Source organism: Nelusetta ayraudi, unplaced genomic scaffold, assembly GCF_046127955.1.
Source record: "Nelusetta ayraudi isolate G7.1 ecotype Tasmania unplaced genomic scaffold, CSIRO-AGI_Nayr_v1 ptg000090l, whole genome shotgun sequence".
Classification (NCBI taxonomy): Eukaryota; Metazoa; Chordata; class Actinopteri; order Tetraodontiformes; family Monacanthidae; genus Nelusetta; species Nelusetta ayraudi.
This window is the reverse complement of record NW_027466140.1, coordinates 1,464,134-1,484,271: the sequence shown is the minus strand read 5'-3', so window position 1 is coordinate 1,484,271 and position 20,138 is coordinate 1,464,134. Positions and strand designations below refer to the sequence as shown.

Here is a 20,138-nt window from a genome sequence, read left to right as displayed (position 1 = left end):
ATGCAGAGGATAGTGTCATGTCGGCATTGTGCACACACCTCCGTGCACAGCCTTTAACAGGCGTGACCCTCACAGGTGAGGGTATGATGATAGGTTATAGAATATAGGTTTAGTTTGGTTGCGACCTTATCTAATCTTGAACAAAGTACAAAATATGTGGTGTCTCAAGAAGGAGATGTTCAATTGCAGAGAAATATTTTCCTTCAAAAAACTGATTTTCAAAGAATCACATGTTCCGCTCTGAAAACTGTGGGAAACAGGAAAACGCTGCTAAAGCTACACACTCTTCCTTTTTCTTTTTTTTTTTTCAATAAGTAAATGTATAGATTTGTCGTCCAGGTGGGTTGTGGAAAACAGGTTATGTGTTGCTACTCACATTTTATTAAAAATATATATATATTTAGCCTTTATTTCTGTTCTTTATTTAGATTAAAACACACACACACACACACACACACACACACACACTGAGACTGAGATCTCTTTCACAAGGGCGACCAAGCAATAAGGCCGCGGCACACGTCAAAAAACAGTTAATAAAATTCAACTAAACATCATCACAATGAATTAAAAGACAGTACTACTACTACAGTACATAGGAAACAGTTGAAGAAACTGTGATCAGACTGGGTTCAGAATGAAGACGCCGCCTTTTAAATAAAACTAGCAATAAGCTACATGTACCTGGACATTTTTGAATACTGCGAGCTAATTTCTTGATTATAGTATTGGGTCAAAAAGGATGGAGGGAGACCATCCCTCCAACCATCAAACATTCCTCTCCAGGAGACAGCACTTCTATGTACAACCTCCATTTAGCTTCCCATGTAAACACAGGGATTTACACATTTTTTTGTTATCATAGATGTTGTCTCAGTTTTGCTGTTATACAGGACCACGTCTGCGACCACACATACAAGTGGCAGGAAACACACAAACTAAAGTAAAAACAGAGTCACAGGAGTGAAGCTGACTCTCTTTCCTTGGCTCTTCTTCGACAGTGTAAGTAGACGTAAGCAGGGTGGATGAAGGCAACCAGGACAAGCAGCGTCAAAGCGATGTTCACCTGCAAACACAGCAAAGATGTTTGAGTGGCGACAGGCCCAGAAAGGCCAGCTGGGCGGTTTTTAATGTAAAACCATGTGCCATGTACTCACGTAAAGAGGGTCTCCATCCAGAACATCCTGTACCAAGGTGAAGCAGAGGTACTGCAGCAAGGAGAAGAGTGCAGCCAGAGACATTATTATCCCGTATACCTTCCCAAAGTGGCACGATGGAAACCTGGACACAAAACACAGGAGGTCGATCTTAGCGTGCAGTAAAACTTTCAATCTCGTAATTAAGAGATCAGGATCAGTACATGGCACATGGTTTTTCAAAAAGATCCCATAATTTTGACATCAGGATCCTGTAATTATGAGATAAGGATCTCAAAATGACGACAAAAGATCTTGTAATTACGAGATGAGGATTCTTAAGGATCCAGGATTTGTAACAGGTGCAGTAGAGTTTTTTTGAGTCACTACCAAACCAGATTGGATGCATTTCAAATGCATGAATTTGGATCTATGAAGCATCCCGTGTTGATTGAACTGCTCCTGCAGAAAGAGACACCCAGCACGTCAGACTGGGCTTTCCGCCTGAGTTATCCTAACCATTTGAGATTCCTGCACAGTGTTGATATACTTATATTGATACCATCCTCAGTTTTAAGAAATGCAAGTATTTCCAAGTGTCTCAAACGGAGAAGGTAGTATTTGCAGATTGACTGCGATAGCGCCATCATTGCCCACTGATTAGAAAAGGATTTACATATGTTTCCTTTGTTTTTATTTTATCTCAGATTTACAAGATTTTATCTCATAATTACAAGATCTTTTCTTGTAATTACAAGATCCTGATCCCTATTTTTTTTTTTTTTTCATCCAGTGAATGCGCTTCTGTAGAATAAGTTCTTCCTCACGATCTAACTTTGCATTCAAGGAGGAGCAGAGGGATTTCACTCCCTGCTCTGGACACTCACGCCACACTGACGAAGGCCACGAAGCCACCAAAGAGGAAGGAGCGGTTGATGACCTGCACGACGAACGTGAAATACTGAAGCTCCAGTACCGGGATGGTGGCGCAGATTGAGAACAACAGGCACTGTAGCGCCGTCAGGAAGAGGGAGAGGACTGTGGCTTGCAGGTCCGCATCTCGCTCACTCTCTCCTGTAAAGTGGCGGCCGCGGAGAAAGGTTGGTTTTCATTTTAAGGGAGCAACGGCATGGACGAGGGCAACATTGATCTTCACGCTGATCGACACAAATCCAAGTCATGGCAGTTTCTCCGAAACTTGTAGAAACGGTTCAGAAAACACAGTGCAAATGTGAGTTATCACCTTCAGCCCGCGGTTTTCCCTTGTGTCGGTCCAGGATCAGGCCGTTCCAGGGGGCGCAGAGCACGGCACACAGCTGCGTGATGGCGAAGGCGTTTGTGTACTCGCTTACTGTGGCGACACACACAAAAGATGAAGATGGGATGAAGGGATGAAAAGCTGGGCGCCTAGTGCTGAAATGAAAGCAAGCTCTCACCGCTGAGTATTCTCTGAACGAAGAAACACTTCCTCCCTTAAAGGTCAAGTGTGTATCATTTGGAGATTTTGAAGAAGAAAACAGCGAAATCAAGCGGTCACATTTTAGATTGCAGCGTCTTTCATTCTCCCTCCCCCTCCTTAGCTTGCCAGTGAGCTTTGTTGGCCTGCGAACCCAAACTTGTATATCTTGTCTACCTTCTTCTTTATTGGTTTGTTTGAAAATACAAGCAGTCACTCTAATTATAAAACTGGATTTGAAACTGGGCTGGATTTTCCAAATTTACTGTCCCATTAAAATAACTCAACGAAACTGCTGGCAACAAAAGTGAGTTCACACTTTACCTTTAAGACGTGGTCGATACCTGCTCTCCAGAAAAAACATGACAGCTCCGACGAACATGACAACGACTTTTCCATTTGATGCAGTGCTTTGCATTTACCCTGTGTGGGGTCTCCTCCCGTCAGATGCTGCAGCATGGGGTTGAGGGTCCCGATGAAGAAGAAGTGCCTGAGCATCATCACCGACAGCCACAGCAGGTGCCACAGGAAGAACCAGGACAGGATACACTCACGGAGGGTCTTCTCTGAGAGATACCAAAAGAATCATTTACAAAATGATAAATATGAGATAAAATGCAGGAAAAGAATCTATCATTCTGCGGATTAATACAAATCAAGAGGAACCTGGTTTCACGGGGATGTCTGTGCTGATGGACGTCTCCTCGTCCTTCTCCTCGTCCTTCTTCTCGTCCTTCTCCTCGTCCTTCTCCTCATCCTTCTCCTCGTCCTTCTCGTTCTTCTCCTCGTCCTTCTCCTCATCCTTCTCCTCATCCTTCTCCTCATCCTTCTCCTCGTTCTCATCCTTGTCCTCGTTCTCATCCTTGTCCTCGTCCTTCTCCTCGTCCTTCTCCTCGTCCTTCTCTTGAGTGTTATTGTTCTCGTCAATCTTCTCAGTGGCCACAGTTCTTTTGCAAGATATCCTTAAAAACATCAAATGTCAAAGTCTAGGTTATTCTTTTTGCAAGAATGTTTAATGATATATCAAAAACTGTGTTATGGTCCAACCATAAAAGAAAAAAAAACATTTCCTAGCTTTGCTTTTCTGTTATTGGACAAAACTTTTGACATGACACAAAGTTTGGGCAAGATGGAACGATTTGATGATTATTTAAAAAAAAAGAAGAAAAACAGGCTGAGATTGAAATGCTTATTTCTAATGCATGGATATTTTTTATGTTATGAAATACAGAATGTTTACTCTATTTTTTAAAGGGGATCAAAAATGTTTTTGAAATAATTGATTGAAAAATGTTGTCCATTTTTGGTGCACATCATCAATACCCGTATGTGTAGTTGTCAGGCAGCGGGTATGGAATGACTTTTCTTGGCATGAGGAATAAAGTTCTGAGCAGGTGAATGATGCTGCACGCTGACAGGAAGAGGAAGGAGGCTCGGAGAGAGATGCCAGATTCATATATCAGCTGCAGGGACAAAAAACAAAACAAAAAAACAAAACAATGCGAAGGCAGGAGGTGAACATGAGCATGAAAGTACCCTGTAGATTTTTCGATTGAGAGAATGACATAACCGTCTCTCACTTTGAAGAACAGGAAGATCGCTGAAGAGGAGCCGAAGGCTCCGTTATACAGAGTGATGATGGTGGAGCGACGGGAGCCAAATAGGTTTCCCACCTTTGAAAAAAAAAAAAATAACATTACCGTACTCAAAGATGTTGCAGTTTTGTTTCCAAAGTATTTGTTTTTCTTCAGAATTCAGAACAGAAATTTATAGCAATCTGGACAAACTTTTATGTTTTAATGTCAAAAACAAACTCTCTGTCTGACTTCCCTGAATTGCGACTGTGTCACTTTTTTTTTAATTTAAAAATGCTAAAACTCAGCACAGTGTCAAGCCTCAGTCAGACGGACATGGGTTTGTTCCTCTGCACCTGCATGTTGGTGATGAGAAACATGACGCCACCCGCTGCCATCATGGGGAGAGCAGGGTAGACCAGGACGGACAAAGCTGGTGGGACAAAACAGGGAAGGAGATGAGGTTGAGGAAAGGGAGCCGCAGCAGCAGAGAGTGATTTGGGTTCTGTAGGGATCTGTTTAAAAACTGAGTGTGAGTTTATCACCTGGATTTGCAAAGGCAAACAACAAGCTCCCAAAGGTGTAAAACAATCTGTAGAGGAAAAAGAGATAAAGATCTTGTGACTGTTAACAGACATACTAAAAAGTGGGATATGGACGGAAGGATGTTTAAAAATGAAAATAGCGCAGAGACACAAACTGACTGAAGTTTGTTTTGCACTGGATTTTCTAGATGATTTTACACATCACACCGTTTGAAAAAACAGCAGTGTCGTTCACGATGGCCTGTACAGTCTCTTTAGTGTTTCACCTTACATAAATTTGCATCCAGTTTTTTGATCATGCCGCTGAATCAAATTTGAGTCTGTTGTTTATGATTTACTTTTTATTAATCATGATTTTCTTTTCCCTGCAACCCTGAATACAGGAGGAAGCGGGAATAGTAAATGGATGGTTTGATAGTTTTCTCTTTTATTTATTTATTTTTTTCTCTTTATTTGATATATTTTAAATTTTTGACATAGAACTTGGTCACAGAATATAAAAACATAACAATAAATGAAAAAAATGAATTAAAAAATAACGCTCTTGGTTAATAGTGGACTGCAGAAGCTGATATTGGAGTCATCATGCACCCAGGGATGAAGACATTAATCAAATTATTTGAACTATATTGCGTCCATAGCCGGTGACAAATTCAAACTCATTCCTACAACCCAAAAGAAACTGGACTTCCTCCCAGTCACTGAGGTCAACACCAAGGTCGGACTCACATTGCCAAGAGCCGTGCCGCCATTGTGCCAAAGTAGTCGTAGAAGAAACCCGACGGCAGAGACGAGAAGCTGTTCACGAAGGAGGCGATGGTGAAAATGAGGGAGAACTGGTCGTCCTGCTCGCTGCAATCTGCAGGACACAGAGGAGGACATTTTCCAGAACCATCTTTGTTTTTCTCCTTTTACCCGACAAGCATGCGGAGGAGACGGAACTGACCTTCGACCTGCGTGGCGTTCTCCCCGGTGACGTTGACGCACAGGGAGCCGAAGAAGCCCTCCACCTTCAGGACGAAGACGAGTGAAGCCCACCCGAACGTCACGCCGCAGAAGCACAGGCACTCCAGCAGACCAGTGGCCAGAGTGAGGCCGTGTCTCACCCTCGTGGCGATGCACACTCACACACACAAACGCACAAAAAACTCACTTAAAATTTGTCGTTACCTGCACAACAACCTTCTCTTCGGCAAAGAAAGGAAACACTACAACAGTTTACATAGAGAACAAATTCCTGAAGAGTCAGTTATTTTTTTTGTCTCGATATGCTTTGGCTCCACTCACTCTTCGCCGTCTGTCAGAGGTACTTCTCAAAATGACAATCGAACCAGCAACCCCCCTCTCTTTGTAGCTTACGTTGGACTGCAGTCTCCTCCCTTTCTCGGGAGTTATCTCGCTCCATCTCTCCCTCTGACGACGCAACTCTTTTATCTGTTTCAGTCACACGATTTCGGCGGCAGAAGACAATAACTTTTTTTCCCCACTCCCAGCTCAGTGATGGGTAAGAAAGCAGCCCACGCATCCATGACTTGACAGACTTATGTGAGAACTAGGGTTCAGGTGTGACTGCCGATGCGACAACGTGTGGCAGTGGGCAGGAATGTTTGGGGATGCTGAGGAACAAGGTCTCCCCCAACGATGAGTCCGTCCACTCACAGTCCAAAGACGAGCGCAAACGAGAAGCGGCAAGGAGTCCAGAGCCCGTTAATCACATCGATATCTTAACATATCACATAATTGTCTTTGCCTTATGCCAAATCTTTCGTAACCGAGCCGGGCATCAAGCCGTGTGTTGACCGTGACCTTGACCATGAAGTTGGTGAAGCTCTGCGCTGGTGCACGTGCCTCAGTTCACGGTCAGTTATCAGACAAGGATACAGAGAAGTTGATCAACTGGAAGAACTATTTTACTCAAAGATAAAAGTCAAAGTTGACCCACTTCACGTTCCTGTTTGAGAGTTTCACCCTTTTTTTGTTGCAAGTTTATCTTCCCCCTACAGGCAACTTTGTTTCCTCCTCTTATCCCAGCTGTCGTCAGCCTAAAGCGGGCTGCACGTTGGACCGGTCGCCAGTGAAGTTCATTTTATCAAATGACATTTTTTAATGCATATTGTGTCCTTCAAGAAAATTGCCAAAACATGCAACAGTAACACCATGCCTCTCTTTTGCCTCCTCTTCCACCAATGAAGTGAAAGCTCACACTAAGGAGCTCTGGAATGATGGATATAAAAGTTCATTGGAATATATATATATACATATATATTTTTTTATCAGACGACCTGTCACTTGTCATCTAACATGATTTGAGAGTCTTCTCTGACTTTATGACATGACACAAGGACATGTGGTGGTATGTAACATGGACATGACACACTTTCTCATGACACACTTATGCTCACGCTGATGTGATCTTTTGTTGCTCATTGTTGTTGCTTATCTTGTCATGCCCTGCCACACACTACTCGTCAAAAACAAGACTGTGCTGCCAAACTTGTTTGTGTTTTTCTGAAAATCTTGCAACTTTGCACCTAAAACGCAGTGATGATGTTGGTCTTTATTAATGTGACAAGCTGCATGCATTTCCTGTTCCTTTTTTGCAACACGCAGGGCCACATTGTCTCATGTCACCTCTTGTTGAGACTATTGAGACAGGATGTTTGTGTTGAAATAGGAAATTATGGCAGGATAGATCATAGCCCTAACTTTTGGATGTTAAAGATAAACTATTCCAGACAGAGAGCACAGGGCACTGTTTTGTTTTCTAATGTTTTTGCCATTCACTCATGCATGAGTATCCATAGGCTTTTTATTGTTACTCAATTATAAGCATAATGGACCACAAAAAACTGAACCTTGTTTGAAACAGGTTTTAAATTTATTAACAATAATTTTGGTAATTAAAAATTATACTGAAGAAAGTATACAGGATTAGAAATTCCTCATTGTGTGGCTAAACTTTATTATTGACTTTCTTTCTTTCTATTTTAATAACATAATCCTTTATTAGTCTTATCTTATCTTATTAAAATAGAGAGAAAACAATCTACTGCCCCTTGTGGTGAAAACAATTTTACCTAGGGGCTTTATAACTTTAAATCTGATAAATGACCACAACTCCACCATTAGCGCAAAAACTGGCTTTGCAGTTTCACAATTAAGGTAAAACAACGAACAAGAGTGACACATTAATGTGTACAAAAGACCACATTTGCACCTCACGTACCCTTTCTGTAGGGTTGTAACAAAAGCATATTCAAGAAGAAAAAAAAAGATACCAAATACTAAAAATTTAAAATTTAAAATTAAATTAAAATCTTTAAAAGTCTTTAAAAAATCACTTTCACATTCACTTTGACTTCTGTTTCAAAATAGATCTTTGTAGATAGACTAACAGGGTGTCAAATCCTAGTTTTGTTTTGTTTTGTTTTGTTAAAAAAAGCAACACAATAAAATTCCATGCATTGTATGTGAACAGATTGTCTGTTCAGTCACATTTGATATTTTGAAACAGCAACAATGCTGTTTATAACAGAAGTGGAAAAAGCATCACGAGGTACATGAACTATTTGAAGAACTGCGTAAAGAAAGTACTTTATGACATTCATAACAAGCTGTTCCCTTGACGAACCGAAACACTACGTTTTGACTTCGAAGTCCCTTCATGACATCACACTTTGTATTTAGTCTCCTAGCACCTGAAAACACGTTGCTCACATTACAATCTTAACAGCTGCGTTGTGCGGTAAAGTGGAATAACCTGCTCAGAGTGCTAAAACAATTTGCCAGCAGGAGGCAGCATTGTCTTTTTTTTCTTGACTTATAGTCGATGAGTGTGCGGCAGTTGGTCACGTCCGTGTAAAACACGAACATTTCTCATGGTCTTCAACCAAGGTTCAAACAAGACCTTTGTCCACTCACAGAGGCCTTTGAGGTTTTCTAAACACAAAACTAACGTTACTGACTACTGGTTACGTTACAACTCCCATTTGTTGCATTTGAGAGAAAACTATGTATTCTGTCAGTGTATGTATGTATGCAGTACTTAACAAATTTGTAAAAAAAAACAAAAAAAACCAAAAAAAAAAACCTGAAAGCATATGTATTTGAGAAATATTTCAAATATGTAGATTAAAAAAATGTTCTCGTTATTTTCTTGGAAAATAAACTGAAAGAACTTAATAATCCTTTGAATTCACCCATTCAGGCTAAAATTTAAGCCATTCCTCAAGCATACCAACAAATGATTTTCTTTTGCTTTCGTAAAATGTTGCATTTGAAAAGTCCTTGATAACAATTCAAATTATATTTTAGTTTGAAAATATAATTTCTGTTGAAGTAATTCTTCTTACTAAACTAAATTTAGGGTGGCCGGAGAACAAAGCTGGTGGTGGTGGCCTAATGCATTTGTATAACACTGTATATATGCATCGCATTGCCCTACTTTGACATTTGGCACAATAACGTCACGACAGATGATTTAAAAAATAAGATTAAACATCTCAACAAAAAAAAAGAAGCACAATACAAGTTGTACTGCAGTTGAAAAAGTAGAGGTAGTTCAGCTAAGGGGTCGTGTCGGTCTACAGAGGTGAGACACTGCAGGTTGCAGCAGTGGTTCACCACCATTACTCAGATGTTTTCATTAACAACTGTGGTAAAAAGCTGTTGCGATTTACGGTGAATACGCTAAACGCAGCAAAGCAAAGGCAAGTGTGACTGAAAGCACTCCAAGCTCCGTTCCGCTGCATTTCGAAATGCATTTTTAAGACGCTGTGGAACAAGGCAACATCGTGAACCAGCCACACAAGCAGCAGCAGCAGCAGCAGCAGAAAGAAAACAAACTGCAGAGGAAACGAGGCAGTTAAGAAGAGGCTCTCTCCTTGGCTGCTCTCCTACAGTGCAAGTAAACGGAGAAGGGATGGATGAAGGCCACCAGACTGAGCAGCGTCAAGCCGATGTTCACCTGAAAGAAGAGAGCAGGAAAACATTAAACGACCGGGCCGAGCGGCCGCCGCTTGGTTCTTGTTTCTGACATGGACCGTGTGCTCACGTATAGAGGGTCTCCATCCAGGAGCCCCTTCACCACGGCGAAGCAGGGATACTGCATCAGGGAGAAGACCGCAGACAGGGCCATGACCACACCGTACAGCTTCCCAAAGTGGCACGATGGGAACCTGGGAAGAGAAACATTTAGTTTTTCATAGGTTTTAGGTTTTGTACTATTTGATATGATAACATTATCTTCACATGTTCTGATTTATATGCCGTCTTTTCACTGCCTTCCCTACTCTGTCATCAACTCTGCAGCGTTCTCTAACATCCAGACAAATCTCGGCCTATTCATTTGCACGACTGTGCAGCCGCGACTTCAGACACTCACGCCACGCTGATGAAGGCCGCGTTGCCGCCGTAGAGGAAGGAGCGGTTGACGACCTGCAGGATGAAGGTGAGGTACTGCAGCGGCAGGAAGGGGATGGTGGCGCAGAGCGAGAACAGCAGGCACTGCAGCGCCGTCAGGAAGAGGGAGAGGATGGCGGCTTGCAGGTCGGCGTCTTGCTCACTCTGCCCTGCGAACAGCCACCAGTGCAACCGTCAGTGGGGGGAGGAACAGCAAACACAACAAATCACTGCAAGGTTGCTGACAGCTGCTATTCAGATCCACCACAGCCTGGACACAACCACTTCTAATCATCATTGGATGAGGAATTTGTGGTTACCGCCACAGTCATGACGTTACGCAACAATCTGAAGACTAAATGCTATATTTTTCAGAGTTTTGTAACCATCAAAACTATGCTAGCGGTAGCGGTTGTCCTTCAGCGCAGGACCGCGGCACCCTCAGTGCAAGAGGAAGCACTACCGCAGGTTATTCCATGTGTTTTGCTCTCTTACTATATTTCTTGTCTCTGTTATATCTGTAGCCTGATGGTCATTCTCTCTAAATGTTCTCTAAGGAAATCATAAATGTTTACAGTTGATATTAAAGGACATCTGAAATCTGAATGAACTATTTTAACAGTAAAACATTGGCCAGGTTATTATGAATGCATCATTTTAACAGCATTGCATATATATTTGTGAATCCTGTCTGTCATTGTTTTTCTTGTATGTACTGTTTTTGTTGTTATGTAGTTGGTTTGTGGTGTTTTATGTCGTTTTTGGGACCCCAGGAAGACGAGCAGTCGCCTAGGCGTCAGCTAATGGGGATCCACTAAATAAACAAATAAACAAAATTCCTCCCTGTAGCCATGAGGCTGTACAACTGCACTCCATAGAAATCATCTTCTCAACCACTTGCATTTTATAAAGGTGCAATAAAATACTTATTTATATGTCCATATTATGTGGACAACTTGTAAATGAATCCAACTGTCCATAAGATGTATTTAACTTGTTCTTTCCTTTTTTACTCTATAAATATTTTATTTTATTTTATTTCTTTATTTTTGAATATGTATATTTCTATGTTTTTATTAATATAATATTCCTAATTTGCACTACATTGTTTCTGTAATTGTTCTAGTTTCCCCAATGTGGGATTTTAGCATTATCTATTTTACAGACACTGAATCCACAAAACCAATGAGGTCGGCCTCGCGTCTTTTTTTACTGCATGAGGTTGCGAAGAAGATGTGAAGATGAGCTCTGAAGCCTTACCAGGCGCCCGCGGTTTGCCCTTGTGCCTGTCCATGAGCAGCCCGTTCCAGGGAGCGCAGAGCACGCCGCACAGCTGGGTGATGGCGAAGGCGTTGATGTACTGGCTGACTGCGGCGACACACGAGCAGAGGGAGAGGTGACTCATCCGGCGCTACTGACCAGCACTGACGAGTTCCTGATGTGAACACACTTGACATGCGCTCGCTGTGCTTTGGTGTGGTCCGTGTGTGTGTTTACCCAGTGAGGGCTCTCCATTTGTCAGATGCTGCAGCATGGGGTTGAGGGTCCCGATGAAGAAGTAATGCCTGAGCTGCATCACCGACAGCCACAGCAGGTGCCACAGGAAGAACCAGGACAGGAAGCACTCGCGGAAAGTCTTCTCTGCGGGGGCATCAGGCGGGGGGGAAAGAAACGAGACGCGGTAAATAAATACTGAAATAAACAATAAATACATAAATAATGCAGGCGTGCTGTTCTACCGTCCATCTATCTGTTTAGCCAAACACACCTGGTTTGGCTGAGGTTGCCTGGCTGAGGGGCATCCCCTCATCTTCTTTCTCAGCGGTGCTTTGCTCCGTGGTCAGCTCTGCTCTGTTTGAACCACCGCAGGTTATCCTGACAAGGGTCAGAGGTCACAAGCTGATTCCATTTGCACACAAATAGTTCGACACTTTATTGCGTGTTCATGCTAGAGATGCTATGCAAACCAAATCCTAATGTGTTACCTCCTGATCACAATTCCAACCACGCTTGAAATACTCATCATAAACCCTGATTTAGAACTTAAACATGGCCAAAGCGTTTCATACCCGTAAGTGTAGTCTTCAGGCAGCGGGTAGGGGATGAACTTCTTGGGCATTAGGAAGAAAGTTCTGAGCAGATGAATGACACTGCACGCCGACAGAAAGAGGAAGATAGAGCGGAGAGAGATGCCAGACTCGTGTAACAGCTGCAGGAGAAACAGATGAGTAAATAAAAACAGTTTGTTCAAAAAACCCTCCTGTTCACCAGTGATTCTGATATTTAGTCAAGGGCCCGAGGGTGTGACACAGAGGTAGCAATGAATGACAAAATTACGCTGCACTATACCAGATGTGCAGAATCATAAATGGGGATGCCGACATAAATTAAATAAACAATAAATAATCTGTTGCTTGTTTTTCTGCAATGAAAACTGAAAGCGCTGCATCAAATATGAAATCCATTCATCACTTCATGCTCACTTAGAGCGCAAAGTTTTCAAATTGCCCAATTAACTATCAACAGCTTTTGCATTAATAGTTAATAACCTTTCATTTGCACATAACACAATGTTTTCAAATATCCTTTATACTCTAAATATTCCTTTATGACTCTTGTGGCTGCTAATATTGTTCCTCTCTGCTCTAATACTTATTACTAATGTAATGAACCAAGTTTCCCTCAAGGGATCAATAACATATTCTTATGATAACTGGACTTGGCGAAGCTGACGTTGCTGCGAATGATTTACTTGGTTCATGTTTTGTTTCTCTAAGGAGCAAAGTGTTCAATAATTTAACACTGACAAGTCCAGCAGCTTTCAATGATAAAATGCAATACAATAAAATAATAAATGAATAAATAAAGATTATCCCTGTCTTGCTACAACAAGCAACTGTGAAGGGATCCCATTCAGGTAGAAATTTGTCTAAATAAATACATTTCAAACGTGTTTCTGTTCATCTGCTGACATGTTCTGCCCTGTAGAAGACCCCGGGACCCAGGTCTGGGAGCTTAAGAACATAAATGAGAGGGTGAAATCTCACCTTGATGACAAGGAAGAGCGCAGACGACGAGTCAAAGGCCCCGTTGTACAGTGTGATGATGGTGGAGCGGCGGGAGCCAAACAGGTTTCCCACCTTCACAGAAAGAAACAAAAGTGATCAGAACAAATAAACGTTGCACAGTTTGTTTTTGGTTTTAGAGCTGATTTCTTGAGATGACCTTGACCTGTTGGACTTTTGGTGGGTGTTTTCAATTCAGAGTCTGACAAGGTCCGTTTTTACTCACTCCAAGAAAAACCCATTGATCTCGGTCAAGAAAGAACGCTGCACTCTGGAACTTTTAGGTTTTACCGCCAGGCCTTAAAAGTTTCAATAATTCAAAAAATGCCTCACAAATCGCCCTGAAGCTGAACAGTCTGTCCTGAATCAAAGGTATTCATTAAAGCCTGCTGTAGAAGTCGCCTTCAGGTCAGCTCTTGCCAGAATGGTAAGTTTGCAAGCTACCACAAGTCAGTATATTTGCCGGTCGACATGTGGCACTGCAGCAGACTACAGTGGATATTTAAAAAATTTAAAGTGTTCAGCAGAAATTGGAACACAGTATTCTAAACATTTCTTTGAAACCACACGAGCAGCTTGGAAATAAGTCATAATTCACGTCTATTCTCTTGCGTTTTTGCGTTGGTGTCACTGGCGACTAAAGGGATCCATTGGATGTTTTCCCAAAGCATGGAAAGGTTTTGTGGACATTATCACCACAGCTTCTGCCAACATAGTGGTGATTAATAAAAGAGAGAAAACTCAATTTTGGGTGAACTATCCCTTAAAGAGGTTCTTATTTACAGAGGGAGAGTCCTTTAAAAATTGGAGATGGAGCAATATTTAAAGGACATGTGTGTTCTAGAGCGAGTGCGACTGCATCTACCTGCATGTTGGTGATCAGTAACATGATGCCACCGACTGCCAGCAGGGAGAGAGCGGGGAAGAGCATGTTGGAGATGGCTAAAGAGAGCGGGGGGGGGGGGGGGGGGACACAACCTTTAAAACTTTCACAGTTGACAGACATAGTTGGTTTAGTCAGAATCAGTAGAACCAAAAAGATGTTCTTCACCTGGTACAACAAACGCCAACATCAAAGCTGCCACGGTGTATAGTGATCTGTTGGGGGAAAGAAAATCATTTCAACTCAGATGTCCCAGAAATTACTGCGAGATAGGAAGTAGAGTGTTGAACGAAAATTAAATGAGTAGATGCTACAACATATGAGTAGACGTCCTTGTGTTTGTCCTCCTTACCTTCCCACATCTCATCCTGTAGCTATTTGCATTCCTCAGGAGGTTGAGTTCATCAGCCTCCTGTTTTCCCTGCGCCCTCTTTGAGTGAGGACATATGGATGGCATTAAACCAGCTTGTTTTTGAGGATTAGGATGAACATGGGAGAACGGAGTATGCTGGCCCGTGTGTTATTCTATAATAAATATTATCTCAGACTAAGCCGGGAGGGGTTCTCATACCGTCTGAACATTTGCAAGAACGTGGAGCGCGTCTCTTTCCAACATTCCTCCAAGCCTTCTGCTGGTTAGCGCCGCCTTTCACACACTTTCTTCATCGTCCTCACACTTGTTCCTCATTCCAGTTTTAGTCGCTGGCACTTCTCCCCCACTGCCTTTCTGCTTCTCTCGTGACTTTAGATCCCGACCACGCTCAGGCCCGTTACTTTCTTCTCCACATTTTGCATGCTAATGTTTTGGCTAATGCTAACCCCGCGCACCAAATCTGTCTGCCACCCCACAGAGACCACATCTGCTTTGTGTTACATCTCTCATAAGCTTTTTATAACCCCTTTTTCCCTCTGCGCTGCTGTGGCTACTTGGTTTTGCAGGCGTCTCGTTCAAAAAGTATATTTCGACTGAGACATTTTTTTTATCCTCACAGAGTGCAACATAACAACACAGCTACTCTCCCAGCACTCTGTGTCCGTGCATACTTTTATGTAACCAAACACCTTTTTTGGGAGGGAATACAGAAAAATATCACAGGAAGCACTTAGTAAAGCTAACTGCCTCAATGAGAGCGTAGCATTAGTGTCGCCACCGCCGGCAGAGACAGCCTTAGCAATGCCAAGACGAGTGAGGAGGTGTTTCTTTTAGTGTAAACAGAGGGATACAGCAGCACAGGGCTCCTCCATGCTGCATTTTAACCTTTGGCATAAAGAAAATAGAGTTGAGGAGACTACATCACGCCCACCTTGTTTCCATTTGCAGCAAAGTTAATTTTTTTTGACCATTTTAGGATTTAAACATCACTTTTGAAGCATCACCACGACCTTTGACACAAACTACCGTTCATGTCTATGCAATGATGACAAACCACAGCGTCAAATGGTGTCAAATCAATTCTAGGTCATTTCATCACCCTTCACAACCCATGAACCGACACACGGACTACAAATTCAGAAGCACTTGCTGCACCTTGCTCCTCTTTATCCAATGTAGAATAATGAATAACGAGTAATGAATGAATAACCTATTTTTGTTGTTGTGTTACTGGTAAATGGTTGTCAGCTCATTACTCCTGTACAGCACGTGAGGCCGCTTATACCTCATAAATTAATTTTTGCTTGCTGGAATACACTGTGAATGCATTAACCATTTCCTCCGAATCGGTTACTCAGGCTGTCACCGTTGCACTCACATTGAGCAGAGACGTGTCACAGTTGTTCCAAACTTGTCAAAGAGGAACCCGCTCGCGAGCGTCAGGAAATTGTTCATAAAGGAGGCGATGGTGAAAACCAGAGAGAACTGTTCATCCTGTCCGCTGCAGTCTATGGATACATGATAAGAAAAAAAAAGAAAAACATTATCAAGACAATCGTTGTGGTACAACTTCATTTCATTCTAAGAGCAGGTTCCAGATATTTCTGATGAAATCAAAGCGAGCAGGTACCTATGGGCAGTGGAGGTGAGGACGTGACACTGACCTAGCGGTTGCGTAGCATTAACTCCTGTTGCGTTGACGCACAGGGAGCTGAAGAAGCCCTCCGTCTTCAGGACGAAAACAAGCGAAGCCCATCCGAACACGGCGCCAGCAAAACACAGGCACTCCACCAGGCCAGAGGCAAAGGTCAAGCTGTATCTCACCCTCATGGTGCCAACGCACTCACGCAAACGCCCCCACTTCTTCAACCTGCACAGATGTGACGCTCGCTCACCCAGAGGGCTTCTTCCGCGCCGTACCTATCGGATACAGAAAAGTGAGTGAACTTTTTTCCCAGCCCTCATTGGACCCCTGCTGCAGCAGTAGCACAAATTTAAAGCAAGAACTGAAAGATGTTAAAGAAGGAGTTAAATTCCTGAAAACATCTGGGTACAATTTGCAAATTCCAGTTCAAAAGAGAAAAGAATCTGTTACGTGTTAACCAACATACAAAAATACTAAATAGTCAATAAGAAGCCACAATGTTTTCGAAAGAAAAACAACTGAAACTTTCTTGCAGCTTTGGTGATTCAAGTGAGTATTCTGCATTTTTTTGCATCTACTCACAGTTCAGCGCACGTCTGAGCCTCCCAGGAAAATTCTCCCTCCCAAAGCCTTCCTCCTCTTTTCTTATTATAGAGGCCCGCTGTCTTCCTCACCACACCCCCTCGCCTCGCCCGTTCCTCCCTCTAGCTCCCGCCCTAGTCTTCCTGTCTAAACGATCGCTCAAGAAAAGTGCACTCCTCTCTCCGCTAGTGGCTGCAACACCCCTCCCCCAACACCACCACCACACACACACACAGATGTGGATACAGGGACTGCTCTACTGTCTTCATAAGTTTTGCTGTTTTAAGTATTCCCAAACAAGGACCAGAGCGAATTGAACAACACGTGCTGCCTCCAAGAGTAACAAGTGTCAGAAGAAGCAATCGCCGAACAAAACTCAAAAGTAGCAGTAAAACACCTGAAAGTTCTGCAAAAAGAACAATTTTGTTCGTGTTGCTCTACGCTCTCATTGTCACATGGCTCTCTTACTGCAACATACTGACACAAAGTTGTCCCAATTGTGAAAACACAGATATTTACAATGAGAGCCTTTTTACACATTGCTGCTGGCAAGATGCATCTATGATTCAGTGCTGAAAGTTTCTCTTTAACCACAGCATCACTCATGAGATCACAAGACCCAGTTTTTTAACAACACACACACACACACACACACACACACACACACACACTCTCACACGACTCAGTGTGCCCTTTAAGTTGTGCGAGTTTATAACATACAAACCCTGGAGATAAATCTCCAATGGAGATCAACACAAGTCTTAAAACACAATTTTCTTGTAACCAACAAATGGACTAAACAAAAAAACAAGAAAAAAATATTGTTATTGTTTTTCATAGGAAATAGTATAGTATATTCCTTTAAGCAAGGTACGTGATTGGTCAAATGAGAAGGTAACAAGGCCAAATAAATACAAAACACCATGAAAACATTAATTGAGAGACCAAGACCTAGACCTTGAGGAGTGCCACGCAAACATCTTTTCTGGTTGTAAGTGACAAACAACTTTTGAAAAATGCTGAAATTGTTTATTCTTTGACTATGTGAGAGTTTGCTGGTCCCAAAAGCAGTAAAAAAAAAGAAAAAAAAGTGTTTAAGTGTCGAAATAGTAGGTCATGCTCAGTCGTGCATGTGAGGATGACCAGCTGTTTTGAGAGCGCATCCTGCCACACTCATATGCTTTCCCTCCCTGCCAAGATTAAAGAAATAAAACCTAAGGCCAGCAATTTCATGTCACAGCTACCAGGCGGCCAAAGCAGAAGTCACAATGTTGCAACATCAGAAGTGTGAATGGGTTTAAGACACAGGCCGTGTGTGTTGATATGAGGCGTGGAAATTGGTGTTGACTTAATACATTTGTAAGAACTTGAAAAACACAAGTACTACACAGAGTTACATTTTCCAAATATCCTGCATGTCCTTTTGTGCTTCCAACGTAACATCAGTTTATTCATCAATCAATACTCAATCAATCAATCAATCAATCAATACCATAAAAAAATTATTTAACAATAACTAAGTGTCTCCACTGGAGTCTCGGATAAAAAATAAATATCAGAGAATTAATGTAATGGGACCTTTCTTTAGTTTGAACCACTAATGTTTATTTCAGATCATAAGAGATGATGTGGCCAAGTGGCTGCATGCTATCTGAGCCAGTGTAGCTGTGGTGGTGACATCACCACCATAGTAAGTTGTCACCACTACATGCAACATTAAAAACATGTCACATGGTTCCATAAATCCTGTGACTCCCTTTCTCCATCTCACGCACCACTTCTTCTTTTTTATACTAGTCAGGTGGAATGGAGTGGCAACTATGAACCATGATGACCCCCCACTGCAATGCTTACTCAAGCAGCTTTGCTTCTTCTAATGTGTTGTCGGCTGGATGATGCTGTTACTCTTTCTCCAATGATAATTCATATGCCATCCTCTGAGACAAATTTCTCCCACTGGAAATGAATAAAGATAACATGTAAGGGGAACACAAGGGACAAGTACTTGATGGATCTCTGCATAACGTTACAATTAGGGCTGAAACTTGGGGGGCTAAGTAATGTTATGATAACTCATCAGATTGGTTGAGCCAAATGGACTGATCAGACATAAGAATGTATGAGTGGCGCCGAGGGCTGCACCACAGACCTACAGTATATATGTGAAGAGGTTTGAGGTGTGAATTTGGAGATGTTCGCATTGACTTTGAAACCTCCCGCAGGTGAACAAGTCCCTGACAGATGAGAGACTTTCTTTGCATTAAGCATATTCTTTTACCGGTGATGAAATTTTTTTCATCATCTGCATATTATGGATGCATGATATGTAACAACAGAAATGAACAAATCCAGTATCACTAAAACCATACGGATCTATTTGTTGATTTGAGTGTTTAAATATGATTGCAGAATGTTTCCGTCCGTATAATAACAGCTAAAAAAAATCAGTCTGAAAACACCAAGTTTTTTTCCGATCACATCAGCTGATTTTCATGCTTGTGTAAAGAATAACATGATGTTGGCAGCACACCAACGCTAAGGAGAAGATCACTCAATTAGAATATGCTGAATGTTCAAGAACTGATCAAAGAACGAGTGGTAGCAAGTTCCCCTAAATTTGTCTGTCCAAGTTTTGGTTCCGTAAAACTGGGATTCATTGGAAACTGTAGTGACGAGAAAATATTGACAGCAGGGAAGGGAAAACAGTTCAAAGTCCTTTTTATCACCAAAACCATCGGGGAAAAATCTATTGTGTACACACTGTAACACTTAAGGCGAGGTGTGGTGCAACTTTCTGGGTATGTAACACTCAGAGAAAACAAATGGAATTCAAATATGAGACATTTCTTGGCATGCAGCTTTTGTCTGCCCTAGGTTGGTGGCTAACTGGTATGCTGGTATAGTCCTCCCACATCAATCCAGTGACTCCCTTTCGCCACCTCTTTCCGCGTTGCTTCTCCCTTTGACTAATGGTCAGGAGGAACAGACTGGTACAGATGAACCGTGATGACCTCGGACGCAGTGCTTGCTCAATAATTTTGCTTCATACAGCATGTTGTAGTCTGGGAGGAGCTGTCAGTCTCATTTACTTAGACATTTCTTCTCTACCTATCTGCTCATTTAATGTTCACATAGAACATTACATTGTTTAAATGTCATCCCAAGCCTCCAGATTCAATTAAATAATCAAATTACACCCCTGCACTGTACACGTTTGTTTTGTTTTGTTTTTTAAATGCAGAAGTCTTCTCTTGGCTTAGGCAACAAAGACATTTACTAATAGGATATGACAGCTTCCTCCTCCACCACTAGCTTCTCATCAGTTCTTTTGAATTGAAATGAAGAAAGAATGCAACGTCTAATAATCAACATCTAGGCTATGAATGTCGGTGAGAGTGAACAGCTGAGAGGCTTTCTGAAGAGAAACGCGTCGGATCCTTGTCAGAACCTCTCTCCGCCACAGAGACCCTCCTGCCTGG

General features: G+C 42.1%; 2 protein-coding genes across 2 annotated transcripts; both read right to left on the bottom strand.

Moving 5' to 3' along the window:
* Positions 1-280: 280 nt before the first annotated feature.
* Positions 281-6,116, bottom strand: LOC142901725 (equilibrative nucleobase transporter 1-like). The gene is made up of 12 exons (XM_076046337.1): positions 6,071-6,116; positions 5,658-5,834; positions 5,441-5,570; positions 4,503-4,671; positions 4,173-4,265; positions 3,916-4,055; positions 3,259-3,554; positions 3,015-3,158; positions 2,380-2,487; positions 2,024-2,210; positions 1,158-1,281; positions 281-1,066 (listed from the first exon to the last, which is right to left on the bottom strand). The coding sequence occupies exons 1-12, from the start codon at positions 6,114-6,116 to the stop codon at positions 956-958; spliced, it is 1,725 nt and encodes a 574-aa protein (XP_075902452.1). The 3' UTR covers positions 281-955.
* A 1,720-nt stretch (positions 6,117-7,836) lies between these two features.
* slc43a3b (solute carrier family 43 member 3b) lies at positions 7,837-16,764 on the bottom strand. The gene is made up of 13 exons (XM_076046512.1): positions 16,660-16,764; positions 16,097-16,352; positions 15,811-15,940; positions 14,228-14,274; positions 14,042-14,118; positions 13,159-13,251; positions 12,181-12,320; positions 11,880-11,986; positions 11,609-11,752; positions 11,372-11,479; positions 10,095-10,281; positions 9,765-9,888; positions 7,837-9,677 (listed from the first exon to the last, which is right to left on the bottom strand). Exons 2-13 carry the CDS (start codon positions 16,260-16,262, stop codon positions 9,576-9,578), a joined length of 1,425 nt encoding a protein of 474 aa, XP_075902627.1. The 5' UTR covers positions 16,263-16,352; positions 16,660-16,764; the 3' UTR covers positions 7,837-9,575.
* Positions 16,765-20,138: the final 3,374 nt, after the last annotated feature.

What these genes read in the sequence shown, in the direction of transcription:
- LOC142901725 (XM_076046337.1), bottom strand. Translation starts at nt 6,116, where the DNA reads ATGGAGCGAGATAACTCCCGAGAAAGGGAGGAGACTGCAGTCCAAC. An exon ending in GGAGGAGACTGCAGTCCAAC is followed by an intron (nt 5,835 to 6,070) that starts GTAAGCTACAAA and finishes TGTGTGTGTGAG; the next exon opens with TGTGCATCGCCACGAGGGTG. An exon ending in GAACGCCACGCAGGTCGAAG is followed by an intron (nt 5,571 to 5,657) that starts GTCAGTTCCGTC and finishes TGTGTCCTGCAG; the next exon opens with ATTGCAGCGAGCAGGACGAC.
- slc43a3b (XM_076046512.1), bottom strand. Translation starts at nt 16,262, where the DNA reads ATGAGGGTGAGATACAGCTTGACCTTTGCCTCTGGCCTGGTGGAGTGC. An exon ending in GTGACACGTCTCTGCTCAAT is followed by an intron (nt 14,275 to 15,810) that starts GTGAGTGCAACG and finishes TTCCCCCAACAG; the next exon opens with ATCACTATACACCGTGGCAG. An exon ending in CCTGAAGACTACACTTACGG is followed by an intron (nt 11,987 to 12,180) that starts GTATGAAACGCT and finishes GACCCTTGTCAG; the next exon opens with GATAACCTGCGGTGGTTCAA.